This window comes from Carcharodon carcharias, chromosome 5, assembly GCF_017639515.1.
Source record: "Carcharodon carcharias isolate sCarCar2 chromosome 5, sCarCar2.pri, whole genome shotgun sequence".
Lineage (NCBI taxonomy): Eukaryota > Metazoa > Chordata > Chondrichthyes > Lamniformes > Lamnidae > Carcharodon > Carcharodon carcharias.
Genome location: NC_054471.1, coordinates 128,077,887 through 128,099,900, shown reverse-complemented (window position 1 = coordinate 128,099,900; position 22,014 = coordinate 128,077,887). Strand labels below are relative to the sequence as shown.

Sequence of the window (22,014 nt, the reverse complement as noted above, 5' to 3'; positions counted from 1 at the left end):
ATGTGCTTTGGGATGTCCTGTAGTTATGAAAAGTACTGTATAATTGCAGGCTTTTGCTTTATTTTTTTCTAATTCCCCCATCTCATCTTGGAGTCAACTCAATCCCAGAGCTACTTTTTCCAACCCCTTCCCTCTTGTCACTTGAGGAAAACAACTAGTTGGGTCTTACCTTTAATGTACTCTGCACTTGCACCTTTCTTTTTGCTGATTCTTTTGACATCTGTTGAAAATGCATAAGCGTGACAGTATATCGCTCAGTTTACATTTAGCTCAAGTATTTTAATGTGCTCAGTTGCCTGGTTAGATATCTTAGTATCTTTGTGCCCATTTGTGATGTAGGTGCATACCTTAGTGAGAAGCATTAACAAAGGAATGAAGATGCCACACCGAACTTCTGGAAGCTAAACCAGCTACACGATACTCTTATTAACACGATGCTCCATTTCAACTTCAGATAAAATAATCTCATACAATCTGATACAAATGCAATCCTGCAGAGAAAAACATCTAGATAGAGTTTAGCAACTTGTGGTTCTAGACAAATGATCAGCTATTTTTTAAGGAATTTATTATCTTTTATTTTTAAATGTGGGGGTACTACTAAACCTGTTTGGTGCCTCCTTTAACAGAGCCAATTAAGAATAGTTAAGAGGAAAAATGCTACAGCATTCAACTGGAGAGGGACAAATGGGCAGAGAATAGGAACAAGCTGGAGCAAAAGTGGAATATTCAGAAAGCAAGTGGATAGTGTGTACTGAGGCATGAGTGCTAACATTTTGAAATAGATCCAGCAGTGATATAACTCTCATTGAGCAACTGCATGTAAATATGCATAAGTAGTTCAGCTTGATTCACTGTTGAAGTTTTATTGGAATTTGAAATTTGTGTTGGAGGTTTTTTGTATGGCAAACTGCTAATCTTTGCTTTTTTTTTCTGTCAGGACAATTCTGGCACATAAGTGATTTACATTTGGATCCTACCTACCACTTGACAGATGACCCTACCAAAGTTTGCTTTTCATCAATGGGTCTCCCAGCAAAGCATGCAGGACCTTACGGAGACTATTTATGTGATTCACCATATAATCTTATCCAGTCTGCTTTAAAGTTTATGAAAGATGCTAAAGTTCAACCCTCCTTTGTGATATGGACTGGGTAAATATTGACATGATGTCAAACTGAACTAAATGTGTGTTATAAATACTAGCAGAGTGTAAAACCTTCCATCATATCCAAAATTATATCTATTGCAATACTGAGGGAATGCTGCACAGTAGGAAGTGCTATTTTTTGGATGATATGTTAAATTGAAACCCTGTTTGTCCCTTCAAGTAGAAATAAAATATTTCATGGAACTATTTGAAGAAGAGCAGTGGAGCTCTCACCATATCCTTGGCAACATTTATCTCTTACCCAACACCACTTAAACAGTTTAGTTGATCATTTACAACAATAAAAACAAAAATGCTGGAAAACTCAGCATGTCTGGCAGCATCTGGCATAGAGAGAGAAACAGAGTTAATGTTTCGAGTCCATAGGACTCTTCTTCAAAGCTAAAGGGAAATAGAAATGTGATGGGTTTTATACTGTTTAAGAGGGATTGGAGTAAAATGGAAGGTCAGGGACAGTTGGGAGCTCAGGAGAGATTGGCAAAGATGTCATGGACACAAGACAAAGGGCGTGTTAATGGTAGTGCTAAAGATTAAAGAAGGTGCTGAGAGTGGTATAAAGGTAATGTAGAGGAGACGTACATTGGGGAGACTAAATGCTGGCTGGGTGACCACTTTGCGGAACATCTTCCCTCAGTCTGCAAACATGACCCAGACCTTCCTGTTGCTTGCCATTTCAACACAAAACCTTGCACTCATGCCCACATGTCCATGCTTTGCCTGCTGTGATGTTCCAGTGAAGCCCAAAGCAAACTGGAGAAACAGCACCTCATCTTCCAATTAGGCACTTTACAGCCTTCTGGACTGAATATTGAGTTCAACAACTTCAGACCATGAACTGCTTCCTCCATCTTCACCTCTTTTGTAATCTTGTTTTTAAAAATGTTATAAAAATGTATTTTCATTTATTTATTTTGTTTATTTTTCATTTTTAATTGATTCATTTTTTAATTCTTTTTTCCCCAACAACCCCCCACCCCCACCCTCCACAGGGCCACCTGTTACTTGTTTCTATGTTGGGCAATGACACTTGTTCTGCTATTAACACATTTTGCTTTCTTACCTTTATGCCATTCTCAGCGCCTTCTTTAGTCTTTAATACTAACATTAACACTTCCTTTGCCTCATGCCGAAGGCAGATTTGTCAATCCCTCCTGAGCTCACACCATCCCTGACCTTCCATTTTGCTCCACCTGCCCCATCCCTCCTAAACAGTGTAAAATCTATCACATTTCTATTTCTCTTTAGCTTTGAAGAAGAGTCATACGGACTCGAAACATTAACTTTGTTTCTTTCTCCACAGATGCTGCCAGACCTGCTAAGTTTTTCCAGCATTTTCTATTTTTATTTCAGATTTCCAGCATCTGCAGCATTTTGCTTTTATTTTAGCAGTTAATTTTTTTGTGGGATCTGGCACTAATTGATGGCTCTTTTTCCATATATTCCAACAGTGATGACTCTTTAAAATCACTTAATTCGCCATGGAATGCTTTGGATGTACTGAGATCACAAAAAGCACTGTATGAGTGCAAATCCTTTCTTTTCACAGAATCACAGAGTGCAGAAGAAGCCCTTCGGCCCATCGAGTCTGCACCGACATGTGAGAAATACCTGACCTACCTACCTAACCCCATTTACCAGCCCTTGGCCCATAGCCTTGAATGTTATGACATGCCAAGTGCTCATCCAGGTAATTTTTGAAGGATGTGAGGCAACCCGCCTCCACCACCCTCCCAGGCAGTGCATTCCAGACCGTCACCACCCTCTGGGTAAAAAAGTTTTTCCACACATCCCCCCTAAACCTCCTGCCCCTCACCTTGAACTTATGTCCCCTTGTGACTGACCCTTCAACTAAGGGGAACAGCTGCTCCCTATCCACCCTGTCCATGCCCCTCATAATCTTGTACACCTCGATCAGCTCGCCCCTCAGTCTTCTCTGCTCCAACCTCTCTTCATAACTTAAATGTTTCATCCCAGGCAACATCCTGGTGAATCTCCTCTGCACCCCCTCCATTGCAATCACATCCTTCCTATAATGTGGCGACCAGTACTGCCCACAGTACTCCAGCTGTGGCCTCACCAAGGTTCTATACAAGGAGGTTTCTCCTTATCCTGAGGAAAATGGTGAAAGAAGTACAAGAGGCCCTAGCAATTATATTCCAGGTCCCACTGAGATTGAATGTGTGTTGGAGAGTGGTCAGAGTCATTTTCAATAAGGAAACCAGTCTTAATCCAGGTAGTTACAGATTAGTAGCTATGGTAGGGAGAATTTTGGATTTTGTAATTAAAGATGAACTTATGAAAAATATAAAAAATAATTAGGAACAATCAACATGAATTTCAGAAAGGAAGATCTTGCTTGACACACTTGAATGTGGTGCAACTGGACTTTTAGAAAGCCTTTGACACAATACCACGTAAAAGTCTATTCAGGAAGATCAAGCGATATGGAATTTCAATACCCAAGATGGTGGCTTCATCTTCTTGAGGGCAATTAGGGATGGGCAATAACTACTGGCCTAGCCAGTAATGCCCACAACCGTGAATGAATAAAAAAAATTGGGGGAGTTAGAAAATTGTATTAAAAACAGTTAGAATGGAGGCAACAGAGAGTAGATGTTAAGGGCAATTTCTCAAGATTAGTTGGAAGTAGTTAAGGGGGTGTACTGCATGTTGTCATTCTGGGACTGAAATATAAAAGTCAATATGTAATAGTGAAGCATTGTTTGAAAACAGGCCACAATTCAAGCACTATGCAGTTTTTGGCTTCAACTATAGACAGGATTTTAAGGCAATTAAAAGGATCCAGAGCAGAGTCACTAGGGTGCTGCCTTGTATGATGAAAAACAAATGAAATTCAGGTGGTTTTTGGTGGAACAGAGGAGATTGTGGTATCATTTGATGGGGGGGTGTTTAAAATTATGAAGGTTTGGGACAAGGTGTAGATTAACTCTTTCCAGTCGTTGAAGGGATTTAGTACAAACAGGGTGGTTATAACATTAAAGACAAGAGTTAAGACAGAAGACAGGAGAATTTTTTTTCAAGAATGCCATGGAGTGTATTACTGGAGTTGGAGATGAAGCAGCAACAATGTCAACATTTAAGAATAGTTCAGATCAGTGCTTGAAAGAACTTGGTTAAAGTACTGCTCATGTGGAGGATAATCAACATGTGTTAGTTTGGCTGAATGGCCCTGTTGTAATTTTCATGGACTTCTATTTTTACAGCCTACTAGTTAATTACTCATGGTGTTACCCATGGGAAGCCAGGATCACGTGCAGTGTTCAGCTCAAGGAAAGTAATGTGAGTGTGTGGATAATTGAACCCAGGTTAAAGGGTGATAACAGCAAAGAAATTAGTGTTGTCAGACAATTAAATGAAATGTGGTGATTGCTCTGAAGGTCATAGTTTCCTCTTAATGGTTTCAGTGGAGGATTTTGCTGAAATGATTTTTCCTACCACAGTGCAAGATTTTTCTTTAACTGGATGTTAAAGTTTAACAAAGGTGGAGGGCATGGGTGAGGGAGATATGCTCACCCAGGCTTAGTGACCACAGAGTCTGATTTGTCCCATAGCTGATGTTGCTGCTGGGGCTGAGTGGGGGAAGAGCATAGGATGCTGTGGATCATATTGCTGTTAGGTTGGGTGAGAAGGTTTCTACCGATGCATGTCCTCTGGGAGTTCCCATTTGATTGTTCCACAAAATGATCCTTTGTTTAGAGCTGAATGTGTAGAGGTGGCTACTTAAAGTGCTAGGGCACAGTATAGGTTAAAGCCAAATTATTCACTTGGAAGTGAGCAAGGCATAAGGATGGGAGGGGAAGGCCAGGCATGTCAGGAGCAGAATCTAGTGTCACATGCAGAAGTGGTGACATGAAGGGAATTAGTAATTGACAAATACAGAACTGTTTGATCAATGAGCTATCCATATGACAGATATAGAATCAAATGTATCTTTTTACCAATTTAAATTTTGCATTTGTTGAAGAGTGACTTGCATTTTGCTAACCTAAATCAAAACAATATGATGGCCCTTCCCAACAGAGTGCAATTTATGCCACACCACAACCTGGTGGATAGACTCTGCACCTGCAGGCACGCTGAAAGCACTTGGTCAATATTTTTGCTCACTGTGCAAGCGCGCGGTAGACACAAATGGTTGTGAAATAGGGTGCAATGACGTCGGGGGGTGGGGGCAGTGTCTTGACGTCATCGCACCGCCATGCGATATTTCGGCCAGCGGGCGCGTACCAAAGTCGGAACTGCACTTGCTGACAGTTAAAGGGCCAATTAAGCCCATTAAAAGAGCAGTTGACGGCAATTTTGAATTGCCTATGTGCTTTTACACTCAGTGCACAGGCCACTTGGCCAAGCGGTCTTCATGTTTTTCATTCATTCTATATCTAGGGCAGGATGTAAGGCACACAGGATGTTAGTTAGATGAAGAGTTAGGGGTTTTGCTGTTAGTTGTTTGCAGTTGGTTTAGAGATTGTTTCAGGCATTTTTTGGTGTTTAGAGAACTCACTGATTTTTAAGCATTTGCAGAGGTTTTCTGCAGAAAGGCCCCCTCTGTGCAGACATCTGTTCAGAAATGGGGATTGTGTACTCTGCTGGAGGGACCTCCTCTTCTGAGGATGAGAGGGCCAGAAGGGAGAAGAGGGCAGTTGCCCGCAGACAGCATCCCAGCGTCGGATCTATGAACCGAATGGCGCAGCCAGAAGGGGTGCAGGGCCAGCAGGGAGTGCAAGGCAGAAGGGTCCAGAGAAGGTGCCATTATCCAGCTGGCAGAGTGTACAGGCAGTGATCATGCCTGGACATGACTGAGGCTCAGTGCTAGAGAAGGCTCTGCTTCTCCAGGGACACTACCATCTCTGTATGCGAAATGATCAGCGCGAATTTGCCTCCAACTCTAGGTTGATGGCACCCTATGCCAGTGGCTCTGAAGGTGACAGTTGCCCTAAACTTTTACGCTTCAGGTTCTTTCCAGGGGCCAGTGGGAGGTCTCTGTGGATTCTCTCAATCTGTTGCCCAGACTTGCATTAAGTTGATCACAGATGCACTTTTCCAAAGGGTCAGCATCTTCATTCACTTCAGGACAGATGAGGCCAGCCAGGCTGAGAGAACCAGAGACTTTGTTGCAATTGCAGGATTTCCCCGAATCCATGAGCCATTGACTGCATGCATGTGCCCATAAAAGCAGGGGGAGCCGGATGCCTCTATCAATAGAAAGGGCTTCCACTCTCTCAATGTGCAGATTGTGTGTGAACACAAGAGCCAGGTACTACAGGTTTGTGCCAGGTATCCAGGAAACTGCTTTGATGCGTACATCCTTTGTCAGTCCCAGTTGCCAAGGCTGTTCATTGCTCCAGCTCATTTGGATGGCTGGTTCCTGGGTGGGGGACAAAGGCTATCCACTGAAAAGGTGGCTGATTACACCACTGAGCCACCCAAGGACTCCAGGCGAGGAAAGCTACAACCGCGGTCATGCCTCCACAAGGGTAGTAATCAAGAGGACCATAGGCCTACGCAATATGAGGTTTTGCTGCCTGGACGGCTCAGAGGAATCACTTCAGTATCCTCCTGAGTGTGTCTCCCTTGTTGACTGCTGGTCACTGCACAACCTGGCTCTGTCAAGGGGTAACCCATTGGAGGATGAAGACAGCGATCCTGCTCCACAGCCTGCAAAGAACGATTAAGTTCTGAGCCTGAGGAGGAGCCTGAGGAGACCCAGGAGCAAATTCCTGAAGTGAGGATGCTTATGGGAGGCAGGGAGGCCTTGATTCAGAGGACTTTTAGTTAGGAATCCAAAGCATGAAGTCAAGATGATGGCAAGGGAAGCTCCACCTTACTGATTAGTGCTGGTGAGGCACTCCTGTCATTCTCCTCATTCTCCACTCAAGTCTTGACCTTTGAAGTAAAGTTTGCAGCCTTTCTTTTGTGTGACATACGACTCCCAGACCGCTTCCCTATCAAATTATATGAAGCACACTAAGGCCTTTGCATATTATGTAACATTTTAATATTGAAGGCAAAGGTATAAATGGACCAGTACACACATGCCAAGGAGAAATTAATCACCCCTGAGACCCCTTATGTGATCATTGTGACTTAACTTTTTGCTTACATGTGCAACAACTTGATACTTCCCCCTTGCTGGCAGCTGCATTGGAGGCAGGCTGCTAACTCTGATGCCTCTTTGGCGCTGTCCTCTGGTCACCAGGGCCTGTGTGGGCCCTGTCTGGGTGGGAGAGACCAGTGTCTTCATGGTCTCCTCATGCAATGGTCACTGACAAAGGGGTGGAGCAATTGCTGCCGTCATCAGGAGCGCCCCAAGAAGAACCCCCAGATGCATGGAGCTGCAGGTCATCTGCCAACGTGAAGTTGGTTTGACCGTCCCTGTTCACCAGAGATGGATAGATTGCCAGCAGAGTCACTAGGTGCCTCATCCATCTGACATAACCTGCTGAGGCTCCTGACGTTGTGTCGGCTCGCAGGTCTGAATGCAACCCCAGAACCCCAAACAGGAATCAGCACTTACCCTGGCAGAACGAAGAAGGTCATTGAACCTTTTCCTACACTGGATCCAGGATCTGCAAACAACATCATGGACAGTGGCCAGGCTGCCTTTGTCATGTGAAGTGGCCTCTTCTTACCAGGCAGATGTTGCGCTAGTCACTAACTGCCTCCAGGAAAACCCTAAGGCACTCATTGGAAAAATGGGGGTGGGGGAGAGGGGGCGATGTGGGCAGACTGGTTCCAGGCATTTGTGTCACGCTTGGCATGGGCTCCGAGTAACTATGACATTCTGGAGACAGTAGCAGCTATCTAAGATGATGTGTTTAAAAAAAGGGATTCCCAAAGCAGCTCCCTGAGGCTCTTGAGCGCAGACTTCCAGCTTTCAGGGAGCTCCATTTAAATCCCACATCTGCACCCTTACTGCTCCTGGCACCCGCCCTCTTCCCGCCCCCAGTGGCAGCGCTGAGCCTGTCCCAGCATGGGTTTCACGCTGGCTGGCAGTTAATTGGCCAGCCGGTGCGAAATTGATGTCAGGAGCCGATTGTGGGCAGGAACGGATTTCACATCCACTTCTGGTCCCACCGATCCGCTCGCCCAACAGGCTAAAAATTCAGGCCCTTGCTTTACCAAATTTCCATTTGTTCTCTCACAGCGTAAATCCATTAAGAAGAGTTAGTTTTTCAAGTAATGTTCAGAAAAGAAATAGACTTGAATTTATATAGCACCTTACAACTCCAGGGTATCTCAGTCATTTGAAGTATTATAATTGTCATAATGGAAGACATGTGGCAGCCGGTTTGCATGCAGCAAGTTTCCAAAATCAATAATGAGATAATGACCAGATAAACTGTTTTCTGTGATGTTAATTGAAGGATAAATATTGGCCAGTTCACCAAGGAGAACTCCCCTTCGATGATTGTCATAAGATCTTCTATGTTCACTCAAGAGGGAAGTTGGAGCATCAGTTTGACATCTTCAGCAATGCAGGCTCACTTAGTACTTCACTGAAGTGTCAGCTGAGATTATCTTTACAAGTCTCCCTAAGTGGCACAGGAACCTGCAACCTTCTGATTCAGGAGTGGAAGTGATACTATTGAGTCAAGGCTGGCTTTATTTTGCAATAGAAGCAGTTAATTACTTTGGAAGATAAACTTTACCATTTAATCTTTATAGAGCCTAAATTTGCAAGGCATTTTGAAATGCAATATTCTGCGTTTTTGGTATATAAATTGGCCCTGTAAATGGCGAAGAACTAGAGTATAACAGCTCGGCTCTGCTGTAGTTTATTTATCAAAATATTGATAAGTCTGCTGACCACTTACATCATTATTGCTTTTGATTTTCTTTTGTTATTGTAGAGATAGTCCTCCCCACGTACCAGTTGCAAAACTTTCTACAAAAATTGTGATTGACATTCTCCATAATATGACACAGACTATCCAGGAATACTTGAAAGATCTACAGGTTTTTCCTACATTGGGAAACCATGACTATTGGCCACAGGTAGTAGCTTAGTTCAACTTTATAATGAAAGAAACATAGAATATAATATATGGCTTTGCATAAACAGATACAGCTATTTTCCACATGTATTATGTACTTGTATTTATATACATGAGAGATACAAGCCCTAACAGCTATGTTCTATAAAAGTAGATGCATACTGCAGACCAGTTTCAACAGATGCTTAAATTTACTTGTGCTCTTTAGGAAGAATCTGTCAGATCTGTGAGAATTGAACTGTCCTTGCTTGAATTATATTTTATTACAAATCAACAAAATTCACAACTGAGATTACTGAACAAGTCATTTTGGATTCATCATTAACAGTTTTAAAGGATGAAAATGACACATTTTTATGCCAGGTTTTTTTTGAAAAAATTGTAAAAACCATATAAAATAAAGTTTTTGGGAAAACCAATTAACCAAATATAGCCAATGTTCCAACTTCTCTCTCAACAAGGATTTTTCAACATGGTCAATATTGGGGGGTAAAGCTTATAGTGAAAGCTTCATGCCAACAGCAGTGTAAATGAAGAAATTGGCCAACATGGTCAGTGTGTCTGATTCATGGTGCTTCAAATATGAATTACTGAAAAAAAAGTGCTGCAAGGTCAGCCACTAACTTCCAAGTCTGAATGTCCAATTCATATCCCTCTCAAACAGGCACTTTATCTGGTCGATCTCTGGTGGTTCTGAGTTTGAGGATTAAGGTGCATTGTTGGTAAAGTAGTGGGGGGATTTCCATTAATTTTAGATATGCTTTATCTGAGCTGATTATGTTTGATGCTAAAAATGGAGATTTGAAATAGAGGTGTCTTCCATTTGCTGTCATCCATTGCTTTGATAAGCAGATTAGTCAACTGATAAGACAAATGGATTTATTGGTGTAGCAGAAAACAATCCTGCCTGTAAGTATTAGTTTGAATCACAATGGTATTGATTCCCTTGATGGACATTTGACTTGAAGATCCCTCCAGCACAGACAGTAGGTCCCAGGTTTGAGTAATTTGTGTTTTAGTGGGTAAACCTGGATTTGTGTGAATTGAGAGAGGAGTTGGAGCGCTGTAATTGACATAGACAAATTTTCAGGCTGTGATACATACTACTTGGAATTTGCTCCCCTGATTCCTGCTCTAGGACACCTGCTGAAAAACACAGATATGTGGACATTGTTTGAATATAAACTTGGTTGTGATGCTGCCCAAACACCTTATATCTGCTCCCAAGAAGAATGTTTTTTTATAGGCACCTATGTGTATTTTCATCTTCAAAATATATTGTCAAAAGTAACTTGATAAAATTATATCCCAGCAAAGGCAGCATCTTTAGTAGCAAAGGTGAGGAAAAGAAGAGAATAAAATAAAAACTCAAATAATATTTACATTCAAAGCACTTCTTGATATAGTATTCTTTTGGAAAAGTGAAAAAAAGGAAATGATAAATGTTTGTTTTTCTTATTTTGATAGGACCAGCTTCCTGTTGACGTAAGTGATGTGTACAATGCAGCAGCTGACATGTGGGGACCGTGGTTGACACATGATGCACGTAGGACCTTGCAAAAAGGTTAAAATTCGATCCTTGTTGTTTGGATTGGGGCTTCAGTTGAAAAGGGAAATCCAATTTAACCGTGAAATGTCATTTAAAAATTGTTATTTTAAAGTCATCTATGTGTATTTTCTTCTTCAGAATGTCTTGCCAAAAGTAACTTGATCATATAAGATCCTGAGGGCTGTTGACAGGGTTGATGTGGAAAGGATGTTTCCTCTTGTGGGAAAATCTAGTACTAGGGGCCACTGTTTAAAAATAAGCAGTCACCCCTTTAGGACAGAGATGAGGAGAATATTCTTCCCTCAAAGGGTCGTGAGTCTTTGAAACTCTCTTCCTCAAAGAGAGGTGGAAGCAGAGTCCTTGAATATTTTTAAGGCAAAGGTAGGTAGATTCTTCATGAGCAAGGGGTTGTAAGGTTAATGCAGGTAGGCAGGAATGTGGAATTGAAGTTGAAATCAGATCAACCATAATCTTATTGGATGGTTCGAAGGGCCAAGTGGCCTATTCCTGCTCCTAGCTTTTATGTATATTTGCAGCATCATCACAATAAAGTGTCGTAGAGTCATTATGACATTGTAGGAGAGCATTCAACCCACCGAGTTCATGCAGCTCCCTGTAGAACAATTTAGTCAGTACCATTCTGCTCTCTCTCTCGCTCTGGAAGTTTACTTCCCTCAAGTGTCCATCCAAACTCCTTTTGAAATCATTGATTTTCTCTGCTTCTACCATTCTTGTAAGCAGCAAGTTCCAGCTCATTACCACTTGCTGTGTAAAATAGCCCTTCATTATAGTGGAGCTAATCAGCTTAATGATAGTAGAAGGAATGTGAGTTCTGTTAGTAATAAGAAGCTGAATTGATAGGATAACCATTTTCACCTCCAGTACAAATGTACAGTCATCTGATTCATTTATGCATGTAAGACTGAATTTATATTGTATGCTTTGGAACCTCCGTACTGGCTGAGATGACATGGTGGAGGGGGGTCTCACCTGAGGGCTTAAGTACATTTACGTGGCATTCTGAGTTATATCCCACTTTTGTATTTATGTATAGCAAAATCACTTTGTGTTGAAGCTGTAGTGTGCTATGAATACAGCTTAAAAGTACCCCATGACAACAGTCCCCATGAAGAAGATAGAGCATTTAATCTAAACCCAGAAATATTGAATTCAGTTACTCATCCCCCCCCCCCACCCCTCCATTATGCTTGTTACAACCTAAAATCAAACTGTTTTCACATTCCCTTTCAGTATAACATAAACACCACAATTGATTAAATCATATCGAACAAAAATTGTGCTTTTTAAAACAGCTTCTCTAGCCGATTTTTGAGTAGAATTTTTTTAGGTGCATGAAGAACCTTTTCCGCATTGACCTTTCAGGAGTAGCTACATTTCTGGACTAAAGACAAAAAAAGTTTTTCTTTAAGTTTACTCCAAGGTTGTCAATGGTTGAGAGCTGTTCTTTTATCCCAGTAGTTCCCCTCTGTAGTGTTATCTGTATTACAAATTCTTCAATTCTATTACTTTAATGGAAAACAAGTATAAGATAACTCAGAAGAATGTTATTGGCTTGATTCCTAGAAACAATGTCAAAGAAGGAAAGGGGGAATATTTCAGAATTAATTGTGTCTGCAAATAATCTTTCTTCCAGTTCCTCCAGTTAGTTTCCTAGTGTGCGATAATTCCCCATTCTGAAATAATTTAATCAAAATCACAGTAATGGTATTCTACCCTAGCATTTTTTCATTATGTTCAAAGTCAAGCTATAGTGAGATTTTCAGATTCTTTCTATTAAAAATAATGGCTTCCTCCATTAATTTAGTTTTTGGGGTTTTATTTTAACTAAATCTTTCTTGTTACATTCCTGACTTTGCTTTCTTTCTTCTATAGGTGGGTTCTACACCCAGGTCTTTACTTGTAATGTTACCCAGCAGACTCTCAGGATAATCAGCTTAAACTCAAACTTGTACTATAGTCCCAATAAAATGACTGAAGGAATTCCAGACCCTGCAGGGCAGTTTGCCTGGCTTGAAAATACATTGAAGAAAGCTCAACAAAGCAAAGAGGAGGTAAATGTATTGAACAATCTTTCAAAAAAGATATGAATTTAAAATAGTCAAGCAGATTTTATATTGGGGAAAAATATATTTACAATCTGACAATTCTCCTTGCTGTTTTAATAAGATAACAAATGTTAGAATTTTTCGTAAGTTAATTTGCGACAGGTATTTGACACCTTAGCTCAGTTAGCGGCATTTGATTCTCAGGATTGTGCATTCAATGCCTATTAAGAATTTGAGCATAAAAGCAACTGTTGACATTTCATTGCTGTTCTGAGCAAGTGTTGCATTGCTGGAGGTTCAGTCTTTCAGATGAGGCTTGAACTGAGGTTTGTTCTATTTGTTGAGATGATTGTGAATGATCTCAATCATAAGAACAGTATCTACCCTTCAAAAAATTACACATTATTTGTGCAGTACTTTGGAATGTCCCGAGAACATAAGGCATTAAACAAATATGAGTTTTTTTAAAACGATTTTAGCACATTAAAAGTTATAAATTAAGCTTGTAACAATATTTTTTCATTTGGATGTATCCAGATACCATCAGTTTGGTGGGAAAATAAAGCCAGAATTACTTTTCCTTAGAAGCCTTCACAGCTGGGGAGTCCACATGATTTCCCCTATTGTGTCTATAAGACATGGCCTTCGTGTGTGAGCTTCTGTTCATTCCTTTTGCATTAGGAATGAGTCACAACACAAGATGTTCCACAGCATGAGAGAAATAAACTTTCCAAAAATGCTGCATTCCTATATTTTGTTTTGTAAATGTCCACGATTTCTTCAAGTTTTTGGAAGTTTTTCTAATTGTATGATGTCTTTTTTTGAATAACAGTCATGGAATGTTGTAAGTTTGCAAAATTTGTGAAGTATGCACATCACTCACACCTTACAGGATAAAATGGATACTTTCCTTGTAAGTATGAAGGTAGACAAAAAACAAAAATGCAATAATCCTTCCAGAGGAACAAATCCAATCAGAGCTAGCCTGAAGAGGACTTGGCATCAGGATTATATATAGGCTGGCAGGCAGGGCCTCTGGGAAGTGATAGAGATCATTGGCACTGAATGAAAACTGAGTTGTTGGATGGCATGTTCTATTTCACAACTTCCACAAGAAGTGGTTACTACATTAAATTTGTGGACTTTTCACAACTCTTTTTTTATTCGTTCACGGGATGTGGGCATCACTGGCTGGGCCAGCATTTATTCCACATCCCTAGTTGACCTTGAGATGGTGGGTGGTGAGTTGCCTTCTTGAACCGCTGCAGCCCATGTAGTGTAGGTACGTCCACAGTGCTGTTAGGAAGGGAGTTCCAGGATTTTGATCAGTTCAGTTTCTGGTCAATGGTAACCCCTAGGCTGTTGATAGTGGGGGTTTCAGTGGTGGTAAAGCCATTGAACATCAAGGGGTGATGGTTGGATTCTCTCTTGTTGGAGATGGTCATTGCCTGACACTTGTGTGGTGTGAATGTTACTTGCCACTTTTCAGCCCAAGCCTGGATATTGTCCCGGTCTTGCTGCATTTGGACATGGACTGCTTCAGTATCTGAGGAGTTGTGAATGGTGCTGAACATGCAGCGAACATCCCCGCTCCTGACCTAATGATGGAAGGGAGGGCCTTGATGAAGCAGCTGAAGATGGTTGGCCGAGAATACTAACCTGAGGAACTCTTACAGTGATGTCCTGGAGCTGAGATGACTGACCTCCAACAGCCACAACCATCTTCCTTCATGCTAGGTATGACTCCAACCAATAGAGTTTTCCCCCTGATTCCCAGTTTTGCTAGGGCTCCTTGAAGCCCAGTGGAGAGTTCCCCCCTAACTCCCATTGACTTCAGTTTTACTAGGGCTCCTTGATGTCATACTCAGTCAAATGCTGTCTTGATGTCAAGGGCGGTCACTCTCAACTCACCTCGGGAGTTCAGCTCTTTTGTCCATGTTTGAACAAAGACTGTAACGAGTTCAGGGGCTGAGTGGATCTGGCGGAACCCAAATTGGGCATAAGTGAGCAAATTATTGATAAGCAAGTGCCACTTGATAGCATTGTTGATTACCCCTTTCTTTACTCCACTGATGATCGAGAGTAGGGTGTTGGGGTGGTAATTGGCCGGGTTGGATTTGTCCTGCTTTTTGTGTACAGGACATACCTGGGCAATTTTCCACATACCCGGGTAGGTGCCAGTGTTGTAGCTGGCTTGGCTAGGGGCGTGGCAAGTTCTGGGGCACAAGTCCTCAGTACTATTGCCAGAATATTGTCAGGCCCATAGCCTTTGCAGTACTTTCAGCCGTTTCTTGATAGCACGGGGAGTGAACTGAGCTAGCTGAAGACTGGCATTTGTAATGCTCAGGATCTCCGGAGGAGGCCAAGATGAATCATCCACTCGGCACTTCTGGCTGAAGATTGTAGCAAATGCTTCAGCCTTATCTTTTGCACTGATGTGCTGGGCTCCCCCATCATTGAGGATGGGGATACTTGTGAGCCGCCATCTCCTATGAGTTGTTTAATTGTCCGCCACCATTCACGACTGGGTGTGGCAAGACTGCAGAGCTTAGACCTGCCCTGTTGCTTGTGGGATTGCTTAACTCTGTCCATCACTTACTGCTTATGCTGTTTGGCATGCAAGTAGTCCTGTGTTATAACTTCATGAGGTTGACACCTCATTTTTAGGTATGACTGGTATTGCTCCTGGCATGTCCTCCTGATCCCCTAGCTTGAGGGTAATGGTAGAGTGGGGGGACATGCCGGGCCGTGATGTTACATATTGTGTTGAAGTACAATTCTGCTGCTTCTGATGGCCCACAGAATCTTCATGGATTTCCAGTCTTGAGTTGCTAGCTCTGTTTCAAATCTATCCCATTTAGCACGGTGGTAGTGCCACACAACATGATGGAGGTATCCTCAATGGGAAGGCAGGATTTTGTCTCCACAATAACTGTGCGGTGATCACTCCTACTGATACTTTCATGGACAGATGCATCTGCGACAGGCAAGTTGGTGAGGACAAGGTCAAGAATGTTTTTCCCTTTTGTTGCTTCCCTCACCACCTGCCGCAGACTCAGTCTAGCAGCTATGGACTCTAGCTCCATGGACTAGAGCTTTAGGACTCAGCCAGCTCTGTCTCTGATGGTGCTAATGAGCCACACTTGGTGAGGGACATTGAAGTCCCCCACACAGAGAACCCTGGATTTTGACCCAGCAACAGTGAAGAAATGGCGATATATTTCCAAGTAAGGATGGTGTGTGACTTGGAGGGATCTCCCAGGTGGTGGTGTTCCAATCTACCTGCTGCCCACGTTCTTCTAGATGGTAGTGGTCGTGGGTTTGGAAGGTGCTGTCGAAGGAGCCTTGGTGAATTCATGCAGTGCATCTTGCAGGTGGTACACACTGAAGCTACTGGGCATTGGTGGTGGAAGGAGTGAATGTTTGTGGATGTGGTGCCAATCATGCGGGCTACTTTGTCCTGGACGGTGTCAAGCTTCTTGTGTGTTGTGGGAGCTGCACTCATGCAGGCAAGTGAGGAGTATTCCATCACACTTCTGACTTATGGCTTGCAGATGGTGTGCAGACTTTGGGAAGTCAGGAGGTGAGTTACTCATCACATGATTCCTAGCCTCTACCTGCTCTTGTGGCCACAGTATTTATATGGCAAGAACACTGGCACCCACAAGTTACACCTGTAGACAGATATAACACACCCCAATTTAACGGACAATTAGTATAGGTGAAGGTTTCTCTTCCAAATGACGTGTGGTAGCAGAAATGATGACACCACTACCATTCATCAACTGGAATATTGGATGCTTCCTTTATTGTGCTTCCCATGTAAACACAGCAATTCCTTGTTGGAGAAAAGTATTTAGCCTTAAGTCACAAATTTGTACAAATGAGCCATTAGGGAGGATTTCTACAAGGATCTTTTGATGTCCTGCCTTACCTTCAGTGGAATTTTGGCCAGCATCTGGAACAATCTATTATGGCACAGATCTTGCAGTCAGCAGTGAAGTAGATATGTTTACCACTGACCACATGTAAAGGTATGACCCTGCCTTTTTGGAAGGCTGCAGTGTGAACTTGCTCTCCCGGTTCAGTGTGGTTGCAATGATGAAGTGAGTGGAGAGACCTAGCGGTGCGGAGCATTGCTGGTGAAGTCATGTCCTCTTTCAGTGTCATGAGCTGAAGGCACATCTCTTGATGTCTGTGTTCAGCTTAATGACAGGTAAGTTTCTCTTGATCCTTTGCAATTTTTTTATTTGATGCACTAACAATCACAGTGCTTCCTCCACCGCACTGGGAATGCAGTGTGGCTGGGTTAGCTGGGGTGTGGGAGGGGAACCAAAGGTGTTGGGAGTGCAAAGAGGTGCCAACGGTGGGTTGACCAGGAAGAGTGGGAGTGTTTTCACACACTAGTTTTATAGGAGACATACTCCCTGGCTCTGCATCTGGGAACAGCCCTAAAATAAACAACGTAAAAAGCAAGTTCTGGGCAATCAGCCCAACTTACCACCTGACAGGTTCTGATGGGACCGTTACTCTGGGCTCCTTGGGATCCCATTCAAGTGCTCCACAACTCCTGGATTCGAATATAAGAGGAAGTTGTGGTGGCATTGCAGTCCTCAATAGTGGCAAACTTCCTAGCGTTCTCTGCTATTGGGACTGCAAGATCCAGACCTATGTGTCATTTTCAGCTATTAATGCTGTTTCTTCCGAGTTCCACTGAAGTTAAGGCTGGACATTGGGCAAATATGTGTATGAATTCCAGGCTATCATATATTTTTTTTAAATTTAGCCAATGAAAATCTCTGCTAATTGGACATATGTATTAATAGAATATTGGATTCCATTTATACAGTGGGTTTAAATTTACATTAGAAATTTTCAACGAACTCGTACAAATCAAATGCAAATACAACCAGTAAAATGTTAGCTTGTAATGTTCATGGTCGTAGGGTAGGGCTGAATTGGAGAGCACGCATGTTTTAAAGGTACAACTCATTTAACGCTTGGCTTCAATTTGTCTGCAATGTATTGAAAGGTAAGGAGAGTTGAAAGAGGAGTTTTAAATAAAGACATTGTGCCAAATGAGATTCAATTTCTCATAAATTAATGCATTTTCTTGCAGGTATATCTCATAGCTCATGTTCCTCCAGGCTACTTGCCAGGCTCGATGGACACTACTGCAATGAGAGAGAAAGACAATGAGAGGCTTGTGCAAATTCTTCGCAAATACAGTGATATCATTGTTGGACAGTTTTTTGGCCACACTCACAGGGACAGCATCATGGTCCTTCTGGATAAGCAAGGTAAAATAGATTCTTTCTTGATCCTTCCTCTGTTGCTGTCAATTTTCTTCCAGTCCCCTTCTCCTTCTCCAAGAAAAGCATAAATTCCTTGCCAGAATATAGCTCTGAGGGTGTTGCTGCTTCTCAATTAACTTGTTCACATGGCTATTCTTCACATTAAAGCCTAGAAAATGGATAATCAGATTGTGGAGAGAATAAAGCCATGTTCAATCATGTTATACGTGGCATCCATGAACTTTCATTAAAGGCTTCTGAAGATAGAGATCAAGGGTGAAATTTTCAAAACTTTGACCCTGATGAAGCAGTAGTGTGTTGGGCACCCAAATGTGAAGGATTGGGTTTTGCAGTGGCTCTTTAACTGAATCAGGACATTGGCAGCCCATGTCTGGGCTCCCTAGTCTATTAGAGAGGGTGCTGGAGCTATTAAAGAAAGGATTTCTAATTAAAGGGACTCCTCCAGGGCTCAAGGTTTGAACTGCTCAGCAACCATACCAACAGAGGGGTGACCTGGAAAGGTGTCTCACTCTTACTTGGAGGTCCTGCTGTGAGTTCTGAGGGATTGAAGTGAGGTGAACTCTATCAAAAACGGGAGGAAGAGGAGAGCCTGGAGTCAGTGCTTCATGAGGTTTACTCTTGTAACATTTAGGTATTTAGATATTTACTTGCACTGACTTTTCCTCCAGGGCTAAGTGCCTAATGCTGGAAAATGGGATTAATGTTGTCAGATCTTTGTTGATCCAATGGGTCGAATGGCTTCCTTCTGTGCTGTAAATGCCTATAAGTCTATATGCGAGATCCAGAACCTCAGGAGGGTGGAAAAGTTGAGTAGCATAAGACTTGCCAGTGCTGAGCCACACATTCTGGTTTTCCCACCATTTTCATAGCACTCCTCAGAACACCACACCATGTAGCTCCACTCATTTTTCTCTCTCTTCCTCTTTCTTCCGCTATCTCCTCACAGCTCCATCTGAACAGCCAACACTCATATTCACCATCATCCCCTCGCACCCATACCTCACAGTCAGCATCTACAAATGTTGTCCTTAGTTTCTATCCGTACAAGCCATTCCAAACTCTCTGCTTTCCCTCCTTGCAATAAGATGGGGAACAGAATCCCTGGAAAGAAGCACACTCCCTAGTGGCCAATTGTCATTCCAATGGTGACCAAGTCCCCTCCATGGGCGTTAGGACATGCTGGCACGCCTGCATCCCTAGAGGTAGCCCTGGCTGCCTCCAGCTGTGTGCCACCTTGAAGTGTAAGAGAGGGAAGTGTGTGAATTAGTGTTGTGCAATCTGTATGTTGGCTGTCACAGTTGAATAGCAGCACAAATCATACCTGTACTTTGATTCCAACTTGGTGAAGCTGCAACACCACAGGACTTACATGCAGGCTAATCAGCAGACGTAGCATGCCATGGACAGAGCTGAGTGACCCCATAATCAACAGCCTGTAATCAAAGCCCTGCAATACTAGCATAACAGGATGTGAATGATGGTGGATAATTAAACAACTAAAGGATATCACCATCCTCAATGGTAGGGGAGCCCATCATGTCAGTGCAAAAGCTGAAGCATTTGGAACCATATTAAGCCAGAAGTTCTGGGTGTGTTATCCATCTCAGCCTCCTCCTGAGGTCCCGAGGATCACGTGCCAATCTAAGATCAATTCGATTCACTCCATGTGATATCAAGAAACGGCTGAAGACCTTGGGTGCAGCAAAGGCTATGGGCCCTGAAAATATTCTAGCTGCAGATCTGAAGACTTGTGCTCCAGCTCTAGCCAAGCTGTTCGAGTCCAGCTAAAAAACAGGCATCTAGCCAACAATGTGGAAAATTACCAAGGTACGTCCTGTCCATAAAAAGCAAGACAAATGCAATTCGGTCAATTACCTCCCATCACTCTATTCTCAATCATCAGCAGAGTGATCAAAGGTGTCATCAATGGTGCTATTAAGCAGCACTTACTCAGCAGTAATCTGCTCGCTGTTGCTTGGTTTGGGTTTTGTCAGGAACACTAGAGTCTAGACCTCATTGCAGACTGAGTCCAATCATGGACAGAAGAGTTGAATTCCAGGGACGAGGTGAAAATGACATCAAGACAGCGGGCAGAATCATGTGCCCTCCCCCATGGTGAACTTAGTGGTGGGGGACATTTAATCAGGTGAGAGGGTGGTGGGCAGGGATGCTGCTACCTTCCCACCTCCACCCCAATTAGGCACGTGGCGGGACGGCTCATGCATAGCCTTCCCACCCCACTGCCAATTGAAGCCCTTAACTGGGCAATGAATTCCCACTTCTTCATTCTGCTGCTGCTAGCATATTTGCTTGTGGGATCAGATGGGTGGGTGGTGTGGTCCCTCATTTGAAGGCAGTCAGTGCCCTGACTGAGGAAGCCGACATTGGGAAGGGAAGCACACTGAAAGCCACCTCTCTGTCCTTGCTGCCGATTCCCCTCCCCACTCCCCACACCTATCCCGTGTGAACCCTCTCCCTCCATCACTCACCTGTGCCTAGGTCCATTCTCAGGTGCGTATAGTACCCGCCATTGCTTCCCTGGTGGCGCTGTTGAGTACAGGAGAGCTTCTGGCCTCTGACTGGCTGACAGTTCTTGATGGGTGTGACTTCCGCCTTAGGGGTCTTTAATCCTGGGGGAAGGTCTGCTACTGGCCTGTCAAGTGCATGAATGGCACAAGATGCAGCAAATGTTCCCAAAAAAGGGGTGGTGTGGGGCTGTTCCCAGCTGTCTAGCTGGTGGCTGAAACACTTGTCACCTCAGGATTCTGTCCAGCATTTGACAGGTTGTGGCACCAAGGTCTTGTGTTTCATCTATCCTTGTTCCAATGGTTGGCCGCACTATGAACAAATTTCCTCCACTGATTTCTATCCTTTGCTGTCTTCACTGCCTGTACAACAGAGAGGCCAGTCCACATTCGGATATTATCCATCTATGCCGTCTTGGGTCTCCCTTGTGCATGTTATCCAGGTATTTTTCCTTTCGATACCTCTTTTTCTAAACTCTCCCCTCCTGTTCACATCATGTGTGCAAAATATGAGCTTCCTCGATATCGCTCCCTCAAACAAGTTCCTCTTAATACGAACTTCCTCATTTGTCCATGTGGCCGTTCATGACACACGTAATATCTGTCTGAGTCCTTTCAGTTCAAATGTTCTTATTCAAGCCTTGTCACTCTTCTTGATGGTCCAGCTTTCACAGTCGTACATTGTCACTGATCACACAAGGGCTTGATGCTGTGGCTACTCCATACTCTTTCAAATGAGTTCACAACGCCATGACCCTTGTTAAGTCTAGCCCGAATTTCTTTGGTAGACTCTGCATCTTCTTTGATGATTCACCCCAAGATAGCAGAAAGTATCAACCTGTTCAGGCTGAATTCTGTCAATCAGAATCTCGCAGGTCTTTCCACCCATCCCCATCACCTTTGTCTTGATAACATTGATCAGGAGACTGTCTTTCTGGTTAAGTTGATAAAGACAATCCACCAACTCCTGTCACTCCCCCACTGAGTTAGTGAGCAGAATAATGTTATCAGCACCATGGCGCCCTAATAAAATTGAAGTCACTGCCTCAGGGAGATTTCTGAACTCTTTTTCAAGCATGTGCGCAACAGAGCGCAGGCCTCGACTCTCCCTCCTCCCCTTGCCTACCGGCCGGCTGTGCATCACGCTGGGCAGGCCTTAATTGACCCACCCTCTTAAAATGGCAGCGTGCAGCTGATCGCAGGCAGCGATCGGCTCCGCGTCCACCCTCGCCCACTCCTGACTGGCCCGACAGACATGTAGAAAATATCTCCTTATGGCTATCTTGCTCCCACTGCCTTTAGAGCATATGTCTGGAGTCTCCCCTGGGCCCCCTGGATACGCAGTATCTCATCTGCTTTCTATCTCCTCCATC

The 22,014-nt window shown here is 43.2% G+C and overlaps 1 protein-coding gene across 1 annotated transcript in view; it reads left to right on the top strand.

Moving 5' to 3' along the window:
* Positions 1-22,014, top strand: part of smpdl3a (sphingomyelin phosphodiesterase acid like 3A) — a 46,537-nt gene that overhangs the window by 20,041 nt on the left and 4,482 nt on the right. Inside the window, exons 2-6 of the mRNA XM_041188844.1 lie at positions 941-1,154; positions 9,043-9,187; positions 10,654-10,750; positions 12,629-12,807; positions 17,921-18,101. Of these exons, the coding sequence (XP_041044778.1) occupies positions 941-1,154; positions 9,043-9,187; positions 10,654-10,750; positions 12,629-12,807; positions 17,921-18,101 (816 nt within the window). The remainder of the gene's footprint in view (positions 1-940; positions 1,155-9,042; positions 9,188-10,653; positions 10,751-12,628; positions 12,808-17,920; positions 18,102-22,014) is intronic.